General features: G+C 38.6%; 1 protein-coding gene across 3 annotated transcripts in view; it reads left to right on the forward strand.

Moving 5' to 3' along the window:
- The window catches only part of LOC105027187, a 24,579-nt gene extending 12,468 nt beyond the window's left edge, over positions 1–12,111 (forward strand). For 2 of the 3 annotated variants that reach the window (XM_034290287.1, XM_034290288.1), the window contains exons 2-3: positions 9,475–11,487; positions 11,929–12,111. In XM_034290287.1, the coding sequence (XP_034146178.1) occupies positions 9,480–11,487; positions 11,929–11,981 (2,061 nt within the window). In that variant the 5' untranslated portion in view covers positions 9,475–9,479 and the 3' untranslated portion in view covers positions 11,982–12,111. Of the gene's footprint in view, positions 1–8,711; positions 8,741–9,474; positions 11,488–11,928 lie in introns of those variants that run through there. The other variant, XM_034290289.1, reaches the window with a different exon arrangement.
- The last annotated feature ends 5,712 nt before the right edge of the window (positions 12,112–17,823 follow it).

The following is a 17,823-nucleotide window of genomic DNA, read 5'->3' on the forward strand; positions in this document are numbered from 1 at the left end:
ATTTTGAGCACTTTTGCAAAGAAGAGTGGGCTAATATTGCCACGTCAGGATGTGCCATGGTAATAGACACCTACCCAAAAAGACTAAAATCAAAAGGTGCTTCAACAAAGTAAAAGTTTAAGGGTGTGCAGACTTATGCAACCAGGTTATTGTGAGTTTTTTAATTTTTCCCCCACAAAGATTTCAGTTTGTTTTTCAATTGAATTGCTCACGTTATAGGTCACATTAAAGGTGGGAATGTCATGATAAGTCTTGTGCAGGAACCCAAAAGCAGACCAAGACAAGGTAAGTAGAAAATACAAGGTGAGTGTTTATTTGGAATTTGAATATGGGAAAAAGATTAGGTCCTGTTGGTCGGCAGGGAGAGAGGCTGGAAGACTGGAGGTTTGTGTGCTGATCCAAAATGGGCTGCTGTGAAGTAGACAGCCAGGCAGGTGTTTGACAATCCAGGTGGGTAACTGTAGACAGAGGTACAGGCGGCAGATTAATGACAGGCAACAAGACAAAAACAGCAAAAGACTTTCCAAAAACTAGCAGCTGGATACGGGAGCTAAACGTACTGGTTACGCTAACGATCCGGCAGGGAATGGATGTCTGGTCGTAGCTTATATGGTGCAGGGAAAGGTAATCAGGACCAGGTGTGCAGATCGCAGCAGGTGTAAGTGGTTGGAGACTCAGCCGGGATTTGTTCAGGAAAACTCAGGAAAAACAAACTGAAGAAACAAAACTGGCTCAAGATGCTGGATTCATGATAGTGAAAAGTTCTGATATGATTTATCTTTGTCTCATTATTTAACATCACAAGAACCTGCCATTTTAACACGGGTGTGTAGACTTTTTATATCCACTGTACATTTCCACTGGATAGCGCACTGGCTTAACTCCCTTTCCACTATAGCTCTGTCACTATCGGTAAGAAAGCAGTCGCAAAAACAAACCTTTATCGGCAAAAATGGAGAACAAATTATTTAGCCTATTTTGAGTGAATTTCACCTATGAAATATTATTTAATATCTAAAACATGATAGCAGCACACACATTTTCACGGGACAAACCAGCACAAACGATTAAGCCTATTTTGCCGTAGTTTTGCGCTGGATGGCGGATCATCTTTACACATACCTTTAATCGCTTCTCGTCCAATTGTGCTGCTGTAAATTTTTTGATATTAGTCCTAAAAAATATTTTATAGATAACTCCGAGGTCACTCAGCCCCCCAAATCCTTCAAATTCACCCATAAAACTATTGTTTGTTCGTGCTGGTTTGTGCCGTTACGATTTTTAATATATTCTAATAGATAATAATGACATATATTTAAAACCAGTTTTATTTTGGTCACTGACCTTCCTTTGGTCACTGACCTTCCTTCATTTAAAATTCTCGTAATTTTCCCTGAATTCATCTATCTGCACAATCATTTGTAAACAGTTAAAATCCATTGTGGCTACAGATCTACAATCAAGTGTGTGCTATTCCACCACTTCTGAGATACACCTTATTTATTCCAAATTCCTTTTCCCTATTATATTTGACAAATAATGTAATTTTTCAACTCTATTACCTAATGGACATCCTCTTATTTTAATAGCTTTCTATGCATATTACATTTACCACTAAAACCACTTGTATTTTACCTTCTTTGTCCAGAGTACACCCCTTAGAATTGCCATTTTCAGTTTCCCTGATTTCACATTCATTTATCTTTCTAGTATAACATTTTGAATAGCACACTATGAATATGTGATAGAGATCTACAAACAAGTGTGCTGTGTTTTATTACATCTCATCTGAAAGGTACACCTCTTATGTTTTTCAAATCAATTCTCTGTATTGTTTTATGAAAGTATGTGTTATTACAACTCTATTACCTTATTCACATTATCTTCAATTGCCTCCTATTCAAATGCCATGTGGGGTAACAAGGGGCAACCCCCAAAGATCAATGTCTAATTATTGACACAGAAAATAAAAGTTGAGTGATTTTTTTTTCATGTTGAAGATGCTTATGCTTAGGGTAATGGATTATAAAGTAAAATAAATGGCTAGAGTTGACAGATTAATTTGTATTTAATCAAATGTATTTTATAGGAAAGCTACTGGGGTAAACTTTTTCCCAACTAACATCGCTTGTTAAGTGCGTGAGTGGATGTGAATGTAATTGAATGCAATTGTCAACTGAGGATACATTAAACAAGAAATAAAGGTTTTTAAAATAAATGTGCACTAGTCTGATAACCCTTATCGTAGGCTACTGGTAGGCTAGTGGAGACCAGGTACAGTTGTAGCATGGGACGGTTGTAACACCTACAATTCTAGAGTGATCACAATTGTCTTTTTGCTTACAAAAAAGGAGCCACATTTGAAACTCCCAGAGAAAGTTACAAGCAAAAGTGTTTTTTGAGGTCTAAATGTCACTTTTCAATCAGATGTATCTTTTGGATACTGTCCTAGGATCAGATATCTAGGAATCCAAACAAATGTAATTAGAATCACTGTTTCGTAAGTTAAAAACCGGAATGACTAACATGTGTCAAGCATGCAGTCAAGCTAGTTCACATGAGGTGAAAACATGGCTGGTGATAACAGGACGGTTGTTCATTTATATTTTAAAAACCTATAGGCCTACATAAACTACATCAAATTCTGAGTTAATAATAAATAGTTGCATGCTAATAGTCAGTGTAAACCCATATTTGCTTACAGCATGCTAAATACACTGCTCAAAAAATGTAAGGGAACACCTAAATCACACATCGGGTCTCGATGAAGGAAATCATTTGAAGATCAAAATCTTTATTGTACATTGGGTAATTTATTGAAAACAAAATGACGTAAATGGTCAAGGGAAACCAAAATCTCCAACCGATTGAGGGTTGGATTCAAACTCACACCAAAAATCAAAGTAAACAAGTGAAATCACAGGCTGTTCCAACTTGCGTGAATTTCATCACGGCAACTCGTAATGTGACTCAGTAGTAAGCATGGCCCCCATGTGCTTGTATGCACTCCCAACAACATCTGGTCATATTCCTGATGAGGTGAAGGTTGGTGTATTCGGGGATCTCCTGCCTGACCTGCATCAAAGAGCTCCTGGACAGTCTGTGGCCCTGCTTGGTGGCGTCGGATGCACCGATACATAACGTCTCAGAGGTTCTCAATTGGATTCAAGTCTGGGGAACATGAGGGCCAGTCAATGGCAACCAATGCCTTCGTCAACCAGAAACTGCCTACACACTCTGGCCACATGAGGCCGGGCATTGTCCTGCACCAGGAGGAACCCAGGGACCACTGCACCAGTGTAAGGATTTCATCCCTGTACCTAACAGCAGTCAGGGTACCGTTGGCTAGCACGTGGAGGTCTGTTAGACCCTCCAAGGATATGCCTCCCCAGACCATCACTGACCCACCACCAAACCGGTCATGCTGGATGATGTTGCATGCAGCATAACGTTCACCACGGCGTCTCCAGACAGGTCTGTCACGTGCTCAGTGTGAACCTGCTCTCATCTGTGAAGAGAACGGGGCACCAATGATGGACCTGCCAATTCTGGGGTTCTCTGGCGAATACCAATTGAGCTACACAGTGCTGGTCTGTGAGCACAGGTCCCACTAGAGCAGTAGTCATCAAACTTTTGTAGCCCAAGATCACATTTTTATTCAAAACGTAAGCTGAGATCTACCATTGAAAAACAATCGATTAATAACATTTGATCTTAAAATGTAATTCACTATAAAAACATCATTCTGTCTGTAAGCACCAACAAACGCCGCCTTAATATACAAAATAGAGGTTAACAATATTATTTTACTATGCTCACTAACAGGCTTGGCACACAAATGGATGCAATTAGAATTGTATATTACAAGTCACATTAACCAATAACCGGCTTACCACACAAATGCATTCCCATCAATAGTATTGCATTTTAACAATGCACATGAACCAAGTTTACCAATAATCAATAACAGGCTTACCACACAAATGCATTCCCATCAATATTATTGCATTTTAACAATGCACATGAATCAAGTTTACCAATAATCAATAACAGGCTTACCACACAAATGCATTCCCATCAATATTATTGCATTTTAACAATGCACATGAATCAAGTTTACCAATAATCAATAACAGGCTTACCACACAAATGCATTCCCATCAATATTATTGCATTTTAACAATGCACAGGAATCAAGTTTACCATTAATCAATAACAGGCTTATCACACAAATGCATGCCCATCAATAGTATTGCATTTTAGCAATGCACATGAACCAAGTCTACCAATATTAATAACACACTCGAAATAATAGTATTGCATTTTACCATGGCACGTTACAATATTGAGTAACTTAACTATAAATAACCATCTCAACCAATACACACACAACAATGAACAACTATTCCAATGACAAGCTGCAAATAGAAATGTAAATGCACTTTAGTTTTGAATTGTAGTAATATGACTGTACAAAAATAGAGTAAATTAAGAGAGGCTCAATATGATACACATGAAAATAAGTGTCAAGAGGAGAACAGTGTCTGTCTGCCTGTCATTCAGTCAGTGTGATGGATGGGACTGGACACTATCTGCAAGTGAGTCGTAGTCTGGCTCATAGTTCGACATGGCTAGTCTAATGCAGTCTGTTAGATGTGCATCTGTAAGGCGAGAACGGTATTTTGACTTTATTATTTTCATCTGTGAAAAGGCCATTTCACTTAGGTACGTAGATCCAAAAAAGGCCTTCACCTTAATCGCGCATGTTGAAATGAGTGCATACTTCTCTCTACTCACAAGTCCCCAAAAGTCCTTGTCTCTCGATCTAGCTTTCAATTCAATGTCACTTTGTAAGTCAATTATTTCCATGTCTACTCCCATTGGCAAACCAAACACTTCCTGCATTTTAGCAGAGAGCTGTTCAATGTCATGTCATTGTGAATTTCGGATGAGCGGTGCTATGATGGCGCTTCAGGTTGCCTCTTTTAAATAAGGATATAGCCTTCTGACATATCAGGCATATCGTGTTTTCCTTCACTGTGGTGAACAGAAATTCATGTTCCCATTCATCATGGAAATTGTACTTTTTTGCCTTCTTTTTTACCGGTCCCTCAGCCATTTTGCTGGATGTCTGACAGCTAACATTCCACCACCGAACATCAATAACTGTGCACTGCCATACAGTGTCACTGTACGATAGACTACACGCACTGTTAAGCACATTGCTGTAATATAGCTTCTGATTGGTTTAATTGTATTTTCCGACACAGTAGAACGTACACACACCCAATCACATAACGAATCACTGTATATTTTTCGGTATAAAAAGTAGTAAAAAACAGCACATTTACAAAAGGGTTCACGATCTACTAGGAATGCCGTGAAGATCGACCAGTCGATCGCAATCGACTATTTGGTGACCACTGCACTAGAGGATGTCGGGCCCTCATGCCACCCAGTATGCCGCTGGAGGTCATTTTGTAGGGCTCTGGCAGTGCTCCTCCTGTTACTCCTCACACAAAGGAGCAAATACCGGTCCTGCTGCTGGGTTGATACCCTTCTATGGCCCTGTCCATCTCTCCTCGTGTGACAGCCCATCTTCTGGTATCTCCTCCATGCTCTAGAGACTGTACTGGTAGACACAGCAAACCTTCTAGTGACGGCACCTATGGATGTGCCATCCTGGAGGAGCTGGACTGCCTGTGCAACCTGAATAGTTGCAGGTACCACCTCGTTCTAGCAGTAGTGACAGGGACACTAGTAAAATGCAAACTTAGAGAAGAATCAGGCAGGAAGGATAAGCAAGCAATAGTCTGTGGCCACTACATGCAAAACCATTCCCTTGCTGTTGCCTCTCCAGTGCACCTGTTGTCACTTTCATTTGCACCAACACAAGTGACATTGATTCAAAATTGCTTATGCTTTGGACAGACTGATATTCCTGAAGTTTAATTGACTTGGTGTTATACTGTGGTGATTACATATGCCCTTACATTTTTTGAGAAGTGTATCAAAAAGAGGAATAGAGAGGGGAATCCCACTACTTCTGCTGAAGAGGGATAAAGATTTAATAAAACAGGGCAAATCAGTGGATTGTGCAGGCATTGTGTGCCTGGACAGTTACTCCAGGTCAAGGGGGGTCTGGCTCCAGTGCTGATCCTGTAAAGACTGGGCACACAAGGTCTGCACAGAAGGAAGTGACCTTTACACTTGCCACAACTGTGAGTAGGAATGATTCCATCAATGTGGACTGCTGAGTCTCCCCACCTCATAGGCAATGTTGTCCTTAAAATCATCCATTTTGATTTTGAACCATATTAAAACTTTTGATGTGTTTCCTACCCATTAAACAATTTTCATGCAATGTAATTTGACGGCTTCCACTCTTCTTTGTCATGTAGTGTGAAAAAATGTAATCATTATTTTAAAAAGGAAATGAATAGTCACAATAAGGTGAATGATTAATCATATTTTTAATTTAGAGTATTTGATTGATTCATTATATGTATCTTAGACATGTTACAACCGTCTATGTACACTGGAACGGTTGTAACAGTGGAGTGACTGTATTTAAATCAATTTTGCAACCTGTAGACATTTCATAAACCCCTTAAATACATTGTTTCAGTAGTTGACTCATTGAAATTTATAATATAGCAAATTGTAAATGTTTTTTCCAGTGTAAATACCATTTACAATTTAGGTGTAAATGTTTTTTTGATTCATAGGGAAAATTGCAAAAAGTGTTACAACTGTCCCTGGTTTCCCCTTCTGTTTTTGATGGATAGGTGCTGGTCCCTCTAACTCGTCAAGAAGAACGCTGATTTTTTTCAGCTCCGAATGCTTGTTTTCTCTTGCGTTCCATTTTTATTAAAAACAATTAAAATAGATTTTTCCAACTATGCTTTATAATCCCAGTTAACCAATCATGTGCTGATTGCAATGTGACATACAGTATCTCACAAAAGTGAGTACACCCCTCGCATTTTTGTCAATATCTGATTATATCTTTTCATGAAGAAATTATTACTTAGAATACGTTACTTACAGTATCTCAAATTTTTGTAAATATTTGATTACATGTTTTCATGTGACAACACTGAAGAAATGACACTTTGCTACAATTTAAATTAGTGAGTGTACAGCTTTTATAACAGTGTAAATTTGCTGTCCCTTCAAAATAACACAACACACACCCATTGTCTAAAACCGCTGGCAACAAAAGTGAGTACACCCCTAAAAAATCCATCAAGTTCATTTAGGTGCATATAGCTATAATTAGTCTACAAAAATTTGCTGTATCCAGAAATACACTATATGGCCAAAAGTATTTGGACACGCCTAGTAATTATTGAGGTCAGGTATTTCAGCCAAACCCATTGCTCACAGGTGCATAAAATCCAGCATAAATCTCCAAAGACAAACATTGGCAGTACAGTGGGTCGTGTTGAAGAGCTCAGTGACTTTAAAAGTGGCACTGTCATAGGATGCCACAAGTCAGTGCTGTAATTGTGAAGTGGAAGCGTCTAGGAGCAACAACAGCCCAGTAACACAATGCAAAGAAGACCATTATCCTAATAAGAATAATTTGTTTCAATTATGCAAATTAGGCTATTATTTAAAAAATATCTCATGTATTTGAATCCCTCCATAAAACAAAACAAGACAAAATAACTGCAAAAGACGCAAAACAAAGGGTCCTATTATGCCAAATCCAGTTAGGTCCCGAAATTCTTGACTTTGTCAAGAATCCTTTGCAGGCAATGACTGCTTGAAGTCTGGAACACTTTGCCAACAAAGTTGATGGCTTTGCTGAAGGAAATTGTACTTATTATGATGTTGGTTTTCTAAGACACGTTAAGAGGAATGCATTTATTGTAAGTTGTGTCTGCAAAATGACTAACATTTTAAATGTCAAAATGGCAAGGGTAACTCCTGCACCCAATGCAATGGCACTTACAAATAGATCTTTCAAACATCAACAAACAGGGAAAATACCTCTATCAAATGTGTCATTGCTTCCTCAACCAAGGCAGTTATTTATCTGCAAAGGTTTCTTTGTGGAAAGAATGTGTGCAAAACAGCAGAAACTAAAAGTTAGAATCTCACCGCATTGTAGCAGGATTAGTTGCAAAAACAGTGTTTCCCCATTGCTGCCCATTTTCTGAAAGGGAACCACACTATACACTCACCTAAAGGATTATTAGGAACACCATACTAATACTGTGTTTGACCCCCTTTCGCCTTCACAACTGCCTTAATTCTACGTGGCATTGATTCAACAAGGTGCTGAAAGCATTCTTTAGAAATGTTGGCCCATATTGATAGGATAGCATCTTGCAGTTGATGGAGATTTGTGGGATGCACATCCAGGGCACGAAGCTCCCGTTCCACCACATCCCAAAGATGCTCTATTGGGTTGAGATCTGGTGACGGTGGGGGCTATTTCAGTACAGTGAACTCATTGTCATGTTCAAGAAACCAATTTGAAATTATTCGAGCTTTGTGACATGGTGCATTAGTCTGCTGGAAGTAGCCATCAGAGGATGGGTACATGGTGGTCATAAAGGGATGAACATGGTCAGAAACAATGTTCAGGTAGGCTGTGGCATTTAAACAATGGATCCATGTTCTCATTCTGTTTACGTCAAATTCTGACTCTACCTTCTGAATGTCTCAACAAAAATCAAGACTCATCAGACCAGGCAACATTCTTCCAGTCTTCAACTGTCCAATTTTGGTGAGCTCGTGCAAATTGTAGCCTCTTTTTCCTGTTTGTAGTGGAGATGAGTGGTACCCGGTGGAGTCTTCTGCTGTTGTAGCCCATCCGCCTCAAGGTTGTGCGTGTTGTGGCTTCACAAATTCTTTGCTGCATACCTCGGTTGTAACAAGTGGTTATTTCAGTCAAAGTTGCTCTTCTATCAGCTTGAATCAGTCGGCCCATTCTCCTCTGAACTCTAGCATCAACAAGGCATTTTCGCCCACAGGACTGCCGCATACTGGATGTTTTTCCCTTTTCACACCATTCTTTGTAAACCCTAGAAATGGTTGTGCGTGAAAATCCCAGTAACTGAGCAGATTGTGAAATACTCAGACCGGCCCGTCTGGCACCAACAACCATGCTACGCTCAAAATTGCTTAAATCACCTTTCTTTCCCATTCTGACATTCAGTTTGGAGTTCAGGAGATTGTCTTGACCAGGACCACACCCCTAAATGCATTGAAGGAACTGCCATGTGATTGGTTGATTAGATAATTACATTAATGAGAAATTGAACAGGTGTTCCTAATAATCCTTTAGGTGAGTGTAAATAACTTTATACACACACATTTTGGATACATGGTTAATACGGTTTTTAAATGCTATTGCATTGGTATTATAAATGCAATGTCTTATTACTGAACTTTATTTAAAGAGTCACCAATAAGACGTATTATCTGTAATGTTTATAGTAAGATGTTTTCCCTCCTTAGGACCCATGGCTGCCAAAGACCTCATCAGAGCTACCAGTAGCTTAACCAAGGCATCTCAATGCAGAGAAGACACTGCAATCATCTCTAAAGCTCATGCCAACTGGGAAGAATACCTGACTCCAGCACCAATGTCAATAGCCTTCCTGGGTGAGCTAGTCTTCATCTCCTCCAAACAAGACTTCTCTATCAAGGCTGGAGAACCTACTGGTGGATTCATGTTCATAAAATATCCTGATTCATTTCGTGCCTGCCTCCTGCAAGTGTGCAATTCAGGTTGGGAAGCCTTTAACGAAGCCCACAAAAGCATGGACCAGATTCGCTTGCACACACAAAATGTGCCACCCTACATCAAGACAGCTGTCGATATACTTGTCCAGAATGATGATGCCCTTGTTAAAAACCTTCTTCCTGACACCTTAGATAGCATTAACAACATATCAGCCAGTTGTGTGGAACTGGCCAAATCTGTTGAAAATAAGTTTGCTCATGTTACTAAATTGATTTCAGAGCTTTTAGAGACGTGCACAAGTGCAAAACAGAGTTATGGCACAAAACTGGAAGAGGTTAGGAATATGCTGGAATACCAAAAGGTACAGAAAGATATACTTGAGAAGGAAAATGAATTAGCTGAAAAAGAATATGTGAAACTACAGAAGTTGCAGGATAAGTCTTATGAAGATTTCAAAAAGGCCATGGACTCCATGCCATCAGGTTGGGATATGATTGGAATGAACTTTGTTGAAGCAATCACAAATTTTTTGACTGTTCCATTGAAATTGCCTTCACTTGCAGTAAACTTATTTAAAAAGACATCGGAAAATCCTATTAACACGTATGCGACAAATGAAGTTCTTTGCCAGTCTCCTATGCTGCTTCTTACTGCCCAAACCTTATATGACATTATTCAGAAGGACAAAATTGAATGGTCAAAGGTTGTAGATGAGAAAACAGGAAAGATGAGGACTGACTGGCTCAAGGAACAAATCGAAAATCTGCTGTCAAGCATAGAACAAGCAGACCAATCTCCCACAAAGACTCAGGCAGAGCAAATGTGTCAAGAGATCATTACCATTTGCACTGACCTAAGTTCAAGGGCTTCTGAGGACAAGCATGACAATGACACCAAGAACAAAAAAGTGATCAAACAAATTAAGAGCGTAAAGAAGTCTGCAATGAAGTTTGATTGTTCAGCCAAAAAAATCACACAAACGTCTGCCTTACCAGTTACTAGCCCAGGAATGAGTAAAGTTCAAAGTTCAAGCACAGGACCAGCAGGTCAGATGTCTTCAGAAAATGCCCGCTTCCGTATTGAGCAAATGAAAGCCCAGTTTGAAAGTGCCAGTCAGAAGTACGAAAGGTCTCTGGAAAAAATGGAGGAAAAGCAAAGAGGGCTAGCTGAAATCCTCAACAAATTGAGAAACTCTGATGTCCAGGACATTGAATTTGACTCAACCATTAAAATGCTAGCTGAAGGTCTACAGGCAATGGGCATTCTGCAAGAGAAATGGCGTAAAATGGTGCAGTTCTTTCAGATGATATCAAACATTATTAACACATGTTTGAAGACATCCCTGCAGGATTTTACCAAAAATGCTGGGAATTCAAACCTGAAATATGGTTCGAATTTGTTCTTGAAGGATATGATTTACCGACAGGCATTTGAAGCTTGCAATATTGCAAATCAGGTGAACATGATCTCTGGAACCTACACTGAGATCTCCAGCGAGTACTTGATGGACAGAATCAACAGCCTGGGACGTCTAATGGCTTTGGATCCCAACCACCCACGTTTTAAAACAGAACGCTTGGCATTGGCTACATCTTGTGATAATGCAGAAAAACAGATCAGAGCTTGTGTTGTGAAAAATAAGGAACTTTACAAGACAAAATGTAAAGCAAGACTTCAGCTTATTGAAAACCAGCTGAAATCAATTTTACCCCCAACATCTGAAAAGGAAACAACAGAACTGCAGAGCATAGTGGCCTCTGGATTCAAGGACGACACTGAGGATGGTGATCAGTTTTATTAAAGAGCCTTTACCATAGTCTAATCATGTTCACAATTATTTCTTTTTTTAAATTCAGAATGGTCTATTTACTACAATCTAATCACTATAGTCTATTTACATACTGTATAGTATGGTCTATTTACCACAGTCTATTTAACAAAGTCTATTGTCACAATCCACCAGAACGTCTTAGTAGTTGCTCCCTGTGACATGACACAAAGACTGGACTGTGCATAATTCACATGCATGAAAATAATATTTCTATTATGAGTGATAATCACAACTGTTATAATCATGTGTTTTAGATGTTATTACAATTATTATAATGTGTGGTAAAGTGATGCACTAGTCATATATTTAAGCAGAAGTAATTACCGGTCAGTAGGAGCAATCATAATTCAGGCGAATTATAATGAAATGTATTAATGTCTACTTTGGGACAAAGGACTGGAGGAGAAGACTGAAGCCGGACACAGAGGCAACTCACAGCATGCATGAATCAACTTCTAAATATTTTCCTGTAAATAACGAATAATACAGTTATGATGTGTGTGACAGATGACTGATTATCATGTACATGCTTTGAGATAATTGATGTCAATAAAATGATGCTTAAGCATCTTCTGAACTCTGTGTTCACTTAGAAATAGTGATCTACCACGATAAATCAATTTATTTACCATAGGCTATTTACCATAGGCTATTTACATCGTTGTATTCACCACAGTCTATTTTCCATCTCCAGCATCTGTTACAGTTGGCAAAAAACAAATGAATCTAACCTCATGATACTTGCTCTATGCAGGGTTGAATCTAAAGGATTTTTGGCACTAGCCTGCCGGGCTAGTAGGCCAAAATTACCACTACCCCAAGTAAAATCTTACTAGCCCTGTTTATAACCATTTACAGAGTAACGAACAGGGCTAGTAGTTTTTAAATGGATGTTTTCTATATTTATTTTCGGTATTCATGTTAAATTAGTCTGTGCACAATATCATATAACCAATTAGACTGAGAGAACAGTTTTGTTACTGAAAGTCACCCAAAAATATCCAACCAAGTGTAGCTATCAAAAGTTTTTATATATTAACATGTTTTCTGCCTTATATTCCTACATTCCACAATGTTCCTGCTGGTTTTTCAAGTACATGACAATATACTCTCCTGCTCTTTTTAAAGCACAAACCACATTGTCAACCCTACTAGATATTTTGTTCATGTAGTCATTTCCCAGCAAACAATATTGCATTGTCACGGCGTACTAGCAAGGTAACTTACATTTTGAACAGTTAGATAATGATCTTACATAAATACAACCTGAAATGCAATTTATTTAAAGTAATCCATTTGTAATTTGTGTAACAATATTTTGTACCAGGTATTTTAATATGCCGTAACAATCTTTTGCACTGAAAAATTTGTATAGTCATACCTACAGCTATAAATAGGTACAGTTATGTTAATTTCTGACCAGTCAGCATATCTCACAATGTGCGTTTATCCCCTCCAACTGTCCCATGCCCTCTTAAAGGTGCACAACAGCATTCAGCAGGGCTCTAAACAGACTTTAGTTTTACAGTGAGCATTTGAGGTATTATGTAGACATTTATTCTATGAATCCCTTTCCAGATAAAATTATGTCAATACTGTTTGATCATCAGTCCAGGTATTATCTCCTAACAAAGTAAATTACATTATATAGAAGAGCCCCATATGAGATATGAAAATATTTAACATTTACAAACAATCAAGAAAATGTATGTAATTAAAAAATCATTTTATTGATCACCCACCTCACACTCTCCCAAGTTGGTCAACGGTACAGAAATTGAAATCAGAACTGTGTGGGACTTCAAAACAAACAGGAAGGATAAAGTAGGAAATCCCACCTAGTTCACTACAATTAAATTGCAGGTCTTCAATGGCAATAATCAGGCTAAACAATTACTTTTTCCACTAATAGTGTTATATCCTTCTAATTGAAATCCAACTATCAACTGATCACATAAGAGATATAATCAAATTGGCCATTTTTACAAATAACTAAAATATAAGAACATAAGACAACATTAATGCCTAAGTTCTTTTAAACTATAAACTGATCAAACAAGTAATATTATCCAACCGTGAAAATACAATAACACAAGCAAAAATGGAAGCTTTACTCTTCCTCGTTGTCAGAGATGAGTCTGAGTGGTCATCAATTCTATCTTCACCTTCCTTTGTTTTTGGGAGCCATAACTGCACCTGCAGTTATGTGAACTCAGTAAATACCTTAACATTTGAGTACTTATGAGGTGACTCAATGGTTATACAGCTCTGGAAAAATAAAATCAGGATGGAAGCAACCTGGCACTCACTGTATCCCTCAGCCAGTAAAGTCAGAATTGAAACCTTTTCCCCAATCAAAGCTTTTCTTTTCAGCTCTTTTGTCATGCTGAATAGTTATTACCTTTGAGGTACTACTTGCTCGGTTTTTGCCATCCAGCTGGTTCTATTGCAAGAGAATAGTGATGACCACAGCTGTGGCTTTTATAATTTCCTCATTAGTTTTAGATTTGGTTTAGTAGGTAATCATCTAATCAGTACCTCATTGAGTAAAATGAGGTGTGCCTGTGTTGGAATTTAACAGACACTTGAATGTAATGGCTGATTTAAGAAAAAATAGGTGTGGTCTCTTAATTTTTTCCAGAGCTGTATATTATTAATATTTTTGTATTACTGGTCTCAGTCTACATATCTTAGTTGAGACTGACCAAACTATTAAGGGGACATTGTCTTTATGATAACAAAAGCTAAAGTTGCTCTGCAATTTTTATGCATCACATATTGGTAGCCCAATAACTAGAGAAAGTGAAATATTACTTGATATTAAAGAACTCAAGCCAATTATATCAAAAAGCTACCAATACATATTGCTTACCCTAAAGCTGCATAAATAAAACACTACAGCATATTGCACAAGCCTCTAGTTACAGCATTATTCTATTGATCATCTGTGTTTACAGTCACTTCAGCTGCTTAGCCTGTGGTTCTTCTTACAGTCAGGGAAAGCTGCAACAATAAATGAGAATGCATATTTAGGATTTCAATGTTGGTTAAAATATGACTAAAAAATTGTGTACTTGCTCAAATCTGCTTAGCAGGTTTTCCGTGTCAAAATTATCTTGCGATGGAAATTAATGTTTTAATGTTCCACTCGGCAGCCTAGTGCACGTTACAGCAAAAATGTACACAGCGGAAATACTTTAAAAACATGATGATTACCGCGTGCTTAGTCACACCTTGTATACTCAAACTCGACATGAGTGTTTATTTCTGTCCCAGCAATTGAAACACTCCTTGAACTGAGCTCAGCCTGTCTGGAGAAAAAAAAAATTAATCAATCAAGCTAGCTAGTTAGCTACAGTAGCTTGCTAACGCTAGTTGGCATGCTCTACAGAGCCAATGTTATTCGATAACAACCAAAGTGATTTTAGCTTATTTGTTAGATAGAACAGATAGCTATCTGCTTTGTAAAGTTAAATAAGCTTACCTGAGATTCCTTGTCCAGAAATGACACAATTGGAAAATTGCTTAATTAGAAAAACAGAAAGTACCTTGCTGTAGTTTGAAAGGTTAACATAAATGATTACATCATTTCTAAATAGAAAAAAAAAAACTATGATAGCGATTGAAACTTAAACACAATAGCTATTGGGCTAACCAGAGAAGATACTTGTGAAAACTCACAGACACGACTAAATCGGAATTATCTTCAACTGGAGTAAAAAACGTATAGTTTAACAAATCAGAAGTATACAACCACCGCGATAATGTAATTGCTGAGGTAAACCTTTCACTATTTAGGAGTACATATACTACAGCGAAGACATGGTGGGACCATAGACTGTATATATAATGGACGACGCCCTTTCGCTCTTTTCCATTGGTGAAAAATGAAGCCACCAGTGTCCTGATACGACGCTGACATCTTGGACTTGCGTCTGCGCAGATAGCGATCTTGGGACCAGTTCTGCGCAGTAGTTATGCGCAGTAGCGAGAAGGAAGTAAAGCCCTAAAGCCGCGAAATCAACGGCCCCACCCCTGTGCCCCGCCCTCACTCTCCCTCGCAGAATGCGCATACCGTAATCAATCGCAAGTCCAAGTACAGTACAACCTTTGCTTGTTAAACCTAGACGATATGTTATAGCCTAACTTACATCATGTTTAACCTTAATTTAGAATAGGCCTAATACAAAAATAATTGGTAACTTCTAGCTAACGATCACCTGCTAGCTATTAACATGGCTATTAACGAGGCTTGTTGTCTTTTAGCTAACGTTAGCTAGCCCATTACATGTATTTACTAATTAAATAGCTTATAAATTTAACTTACCGAAAAAAATTCAAAGATCGATTGGAAATGCCAGATCGGTTAGCACAATGTACTGCAGAACAACCCATTATGTCCGTGTGAAATTATAGAAATTTAGAGATTAAATGTAAAGTTCCAATCTCCTCAGTCCTCCGAAGATTCAGTGGCTCCTCGGCTCAGATAGCTGTCAATCACAGCTGTGAATCACGACGTCACACCACCGTTTTTAGAGCATTAAATAACTAACAAAAAACAAACTTATTTTAAAAACAAACTCTTGAATTTACATTAGCGTGATACAAACTACAGCAAATGACAGAAACCAGCTTCGGAAAAAATATATTTGAAGGGTAATTTAATTGTTTAGTTGGTCTCGCGTCCCATTGAATAACATGGGGAGGGCGGGGTTTATGACCTATACTGGGACCACTCACCAGGGGGCGATCGAGACGTTTTGGCTTCACTTTTCAGGGCTTGTGCGGCACGCTTGGGTGGGACCCTCGAGCTGCGGCTTGTCCATGCGTGCACAGTTAATTTGTGTATGCCTTCCATCTTGTGACAGATTAGGCTACATGGCATTTAAATTGATCAATTGTGTGTATTGGAGTATTATTATTTCTTCAGTTGAACTCTGTACAAAGTACGGTGTCGCAACAAAAATAGCAGTTAAACCTTTCCAGTTATAGTTACATAAGATCGTTACCAAACTGGTACATACGTTTTTACATTGTAGGTACGTCATTTAATTGCGTTTGTACGATGTCCTGAGCAGGTGAGGAAGATGTGGTCATGCAATTACCTTCGGACAACGTTGCCACAACGTCATAAGAAGGTAATGTCACGGTTGGTAGTGGTTACGTAAAGTGTTTGCTGGGAGGTAACCATGGCATTGAGGAACTCTGCAAAGCCTCTGGCTTGCAAACACTCTGCCTCTGCAGCTTCAGTCCTTAAGAGAGCTCAAACATAATGAGTTAATTGGCTGCAGGTGAGCGCATACTGAGTGGCAGTACTGAGGCCTGCCTCCAGGAGAGGACGCAGTCGGACCGCTCAATCCAGCTGGCCCCTCACAATTGTCTTTTTGCCGGACCACGTAAGTGGAGCCTTCCAAGAAGAACGAATGTCTCTTACTGACTGACTTAGTGAGTGACTAACTGACTACCCCTTGTTAAATAGTGTAGAGGTTACTGCATTTGAATCTCCTGGCAGTCAATGCAAATGATACATTAGGATTTATTCCGGATAGACAAAAACTGTGCTTGCTGCAAACATCAGTAGCTGCATTAAAGTAAGCCTTTACTAAAACTGTTTATGGTTATATTGCGACCATTTCTGTTGGATCTTCAAAATACACGTCCGTGCCTGCTTTTTGGGTCAGGATAGACAAAAACGTCACAGGCTACAACCTTCAGTAGCTACGTTATAGTAAGCCTAAAATAAAAATATATATATTGTGACTACGTCTGGTGGATTTTCAAAGTTCACATTCGTGCATGATTTTTGTGGTAACAATAGGCTAGATAAAAACGCCTTGGGCAGTAACAGAGTTGGGGTTTCCACAATTTTCTCATCTTTTCACTTGATGAAAAAATCATTTATCATCACCTATATTGATAATTACTGTATCAATTTAATTCACTAATGAAAGAAAAATATTTTTGTGCCGTAAAATAGCTTTGGCTGTGTAAAGTTAATATTCAGTCTCACAGTGCTTAATGGTGTCTGGCGAAATATTAAAACTTGGTGGGATGTTGATGCGTGACAAAATGATCTAATGTCGAGATGCTATACTGACACTGGCCAAAAGTATAGTGCTGTGGTGTAGTGGTTAAGGACACAGCCACTCATTTGGGAGACCTTGGTTTGAATCCAGTGAAGGAAATAAGACTTGACACTTTTAATTGTGGGCTGGCTGAACTAGGCTTCCCTGGTTCCTTTTCTGTTTTTTGATTGAATCTTTGAAGTAAATAACATAGTGGGCCATCA

This window comes from Esox lucius, chromosome 24 (assembly GCF_011004845.1).
Source record: "Esox lucius isolate fEsoLuc1 chromosome 24, fEsoLuc1.pri, whole genome shotgun sequence".
Lineage (NCBI taxonomy): Eukaryota > Metazoa > Chordata > Actinopteri > Esociformes > Esocidae > Esox > Esox lucius.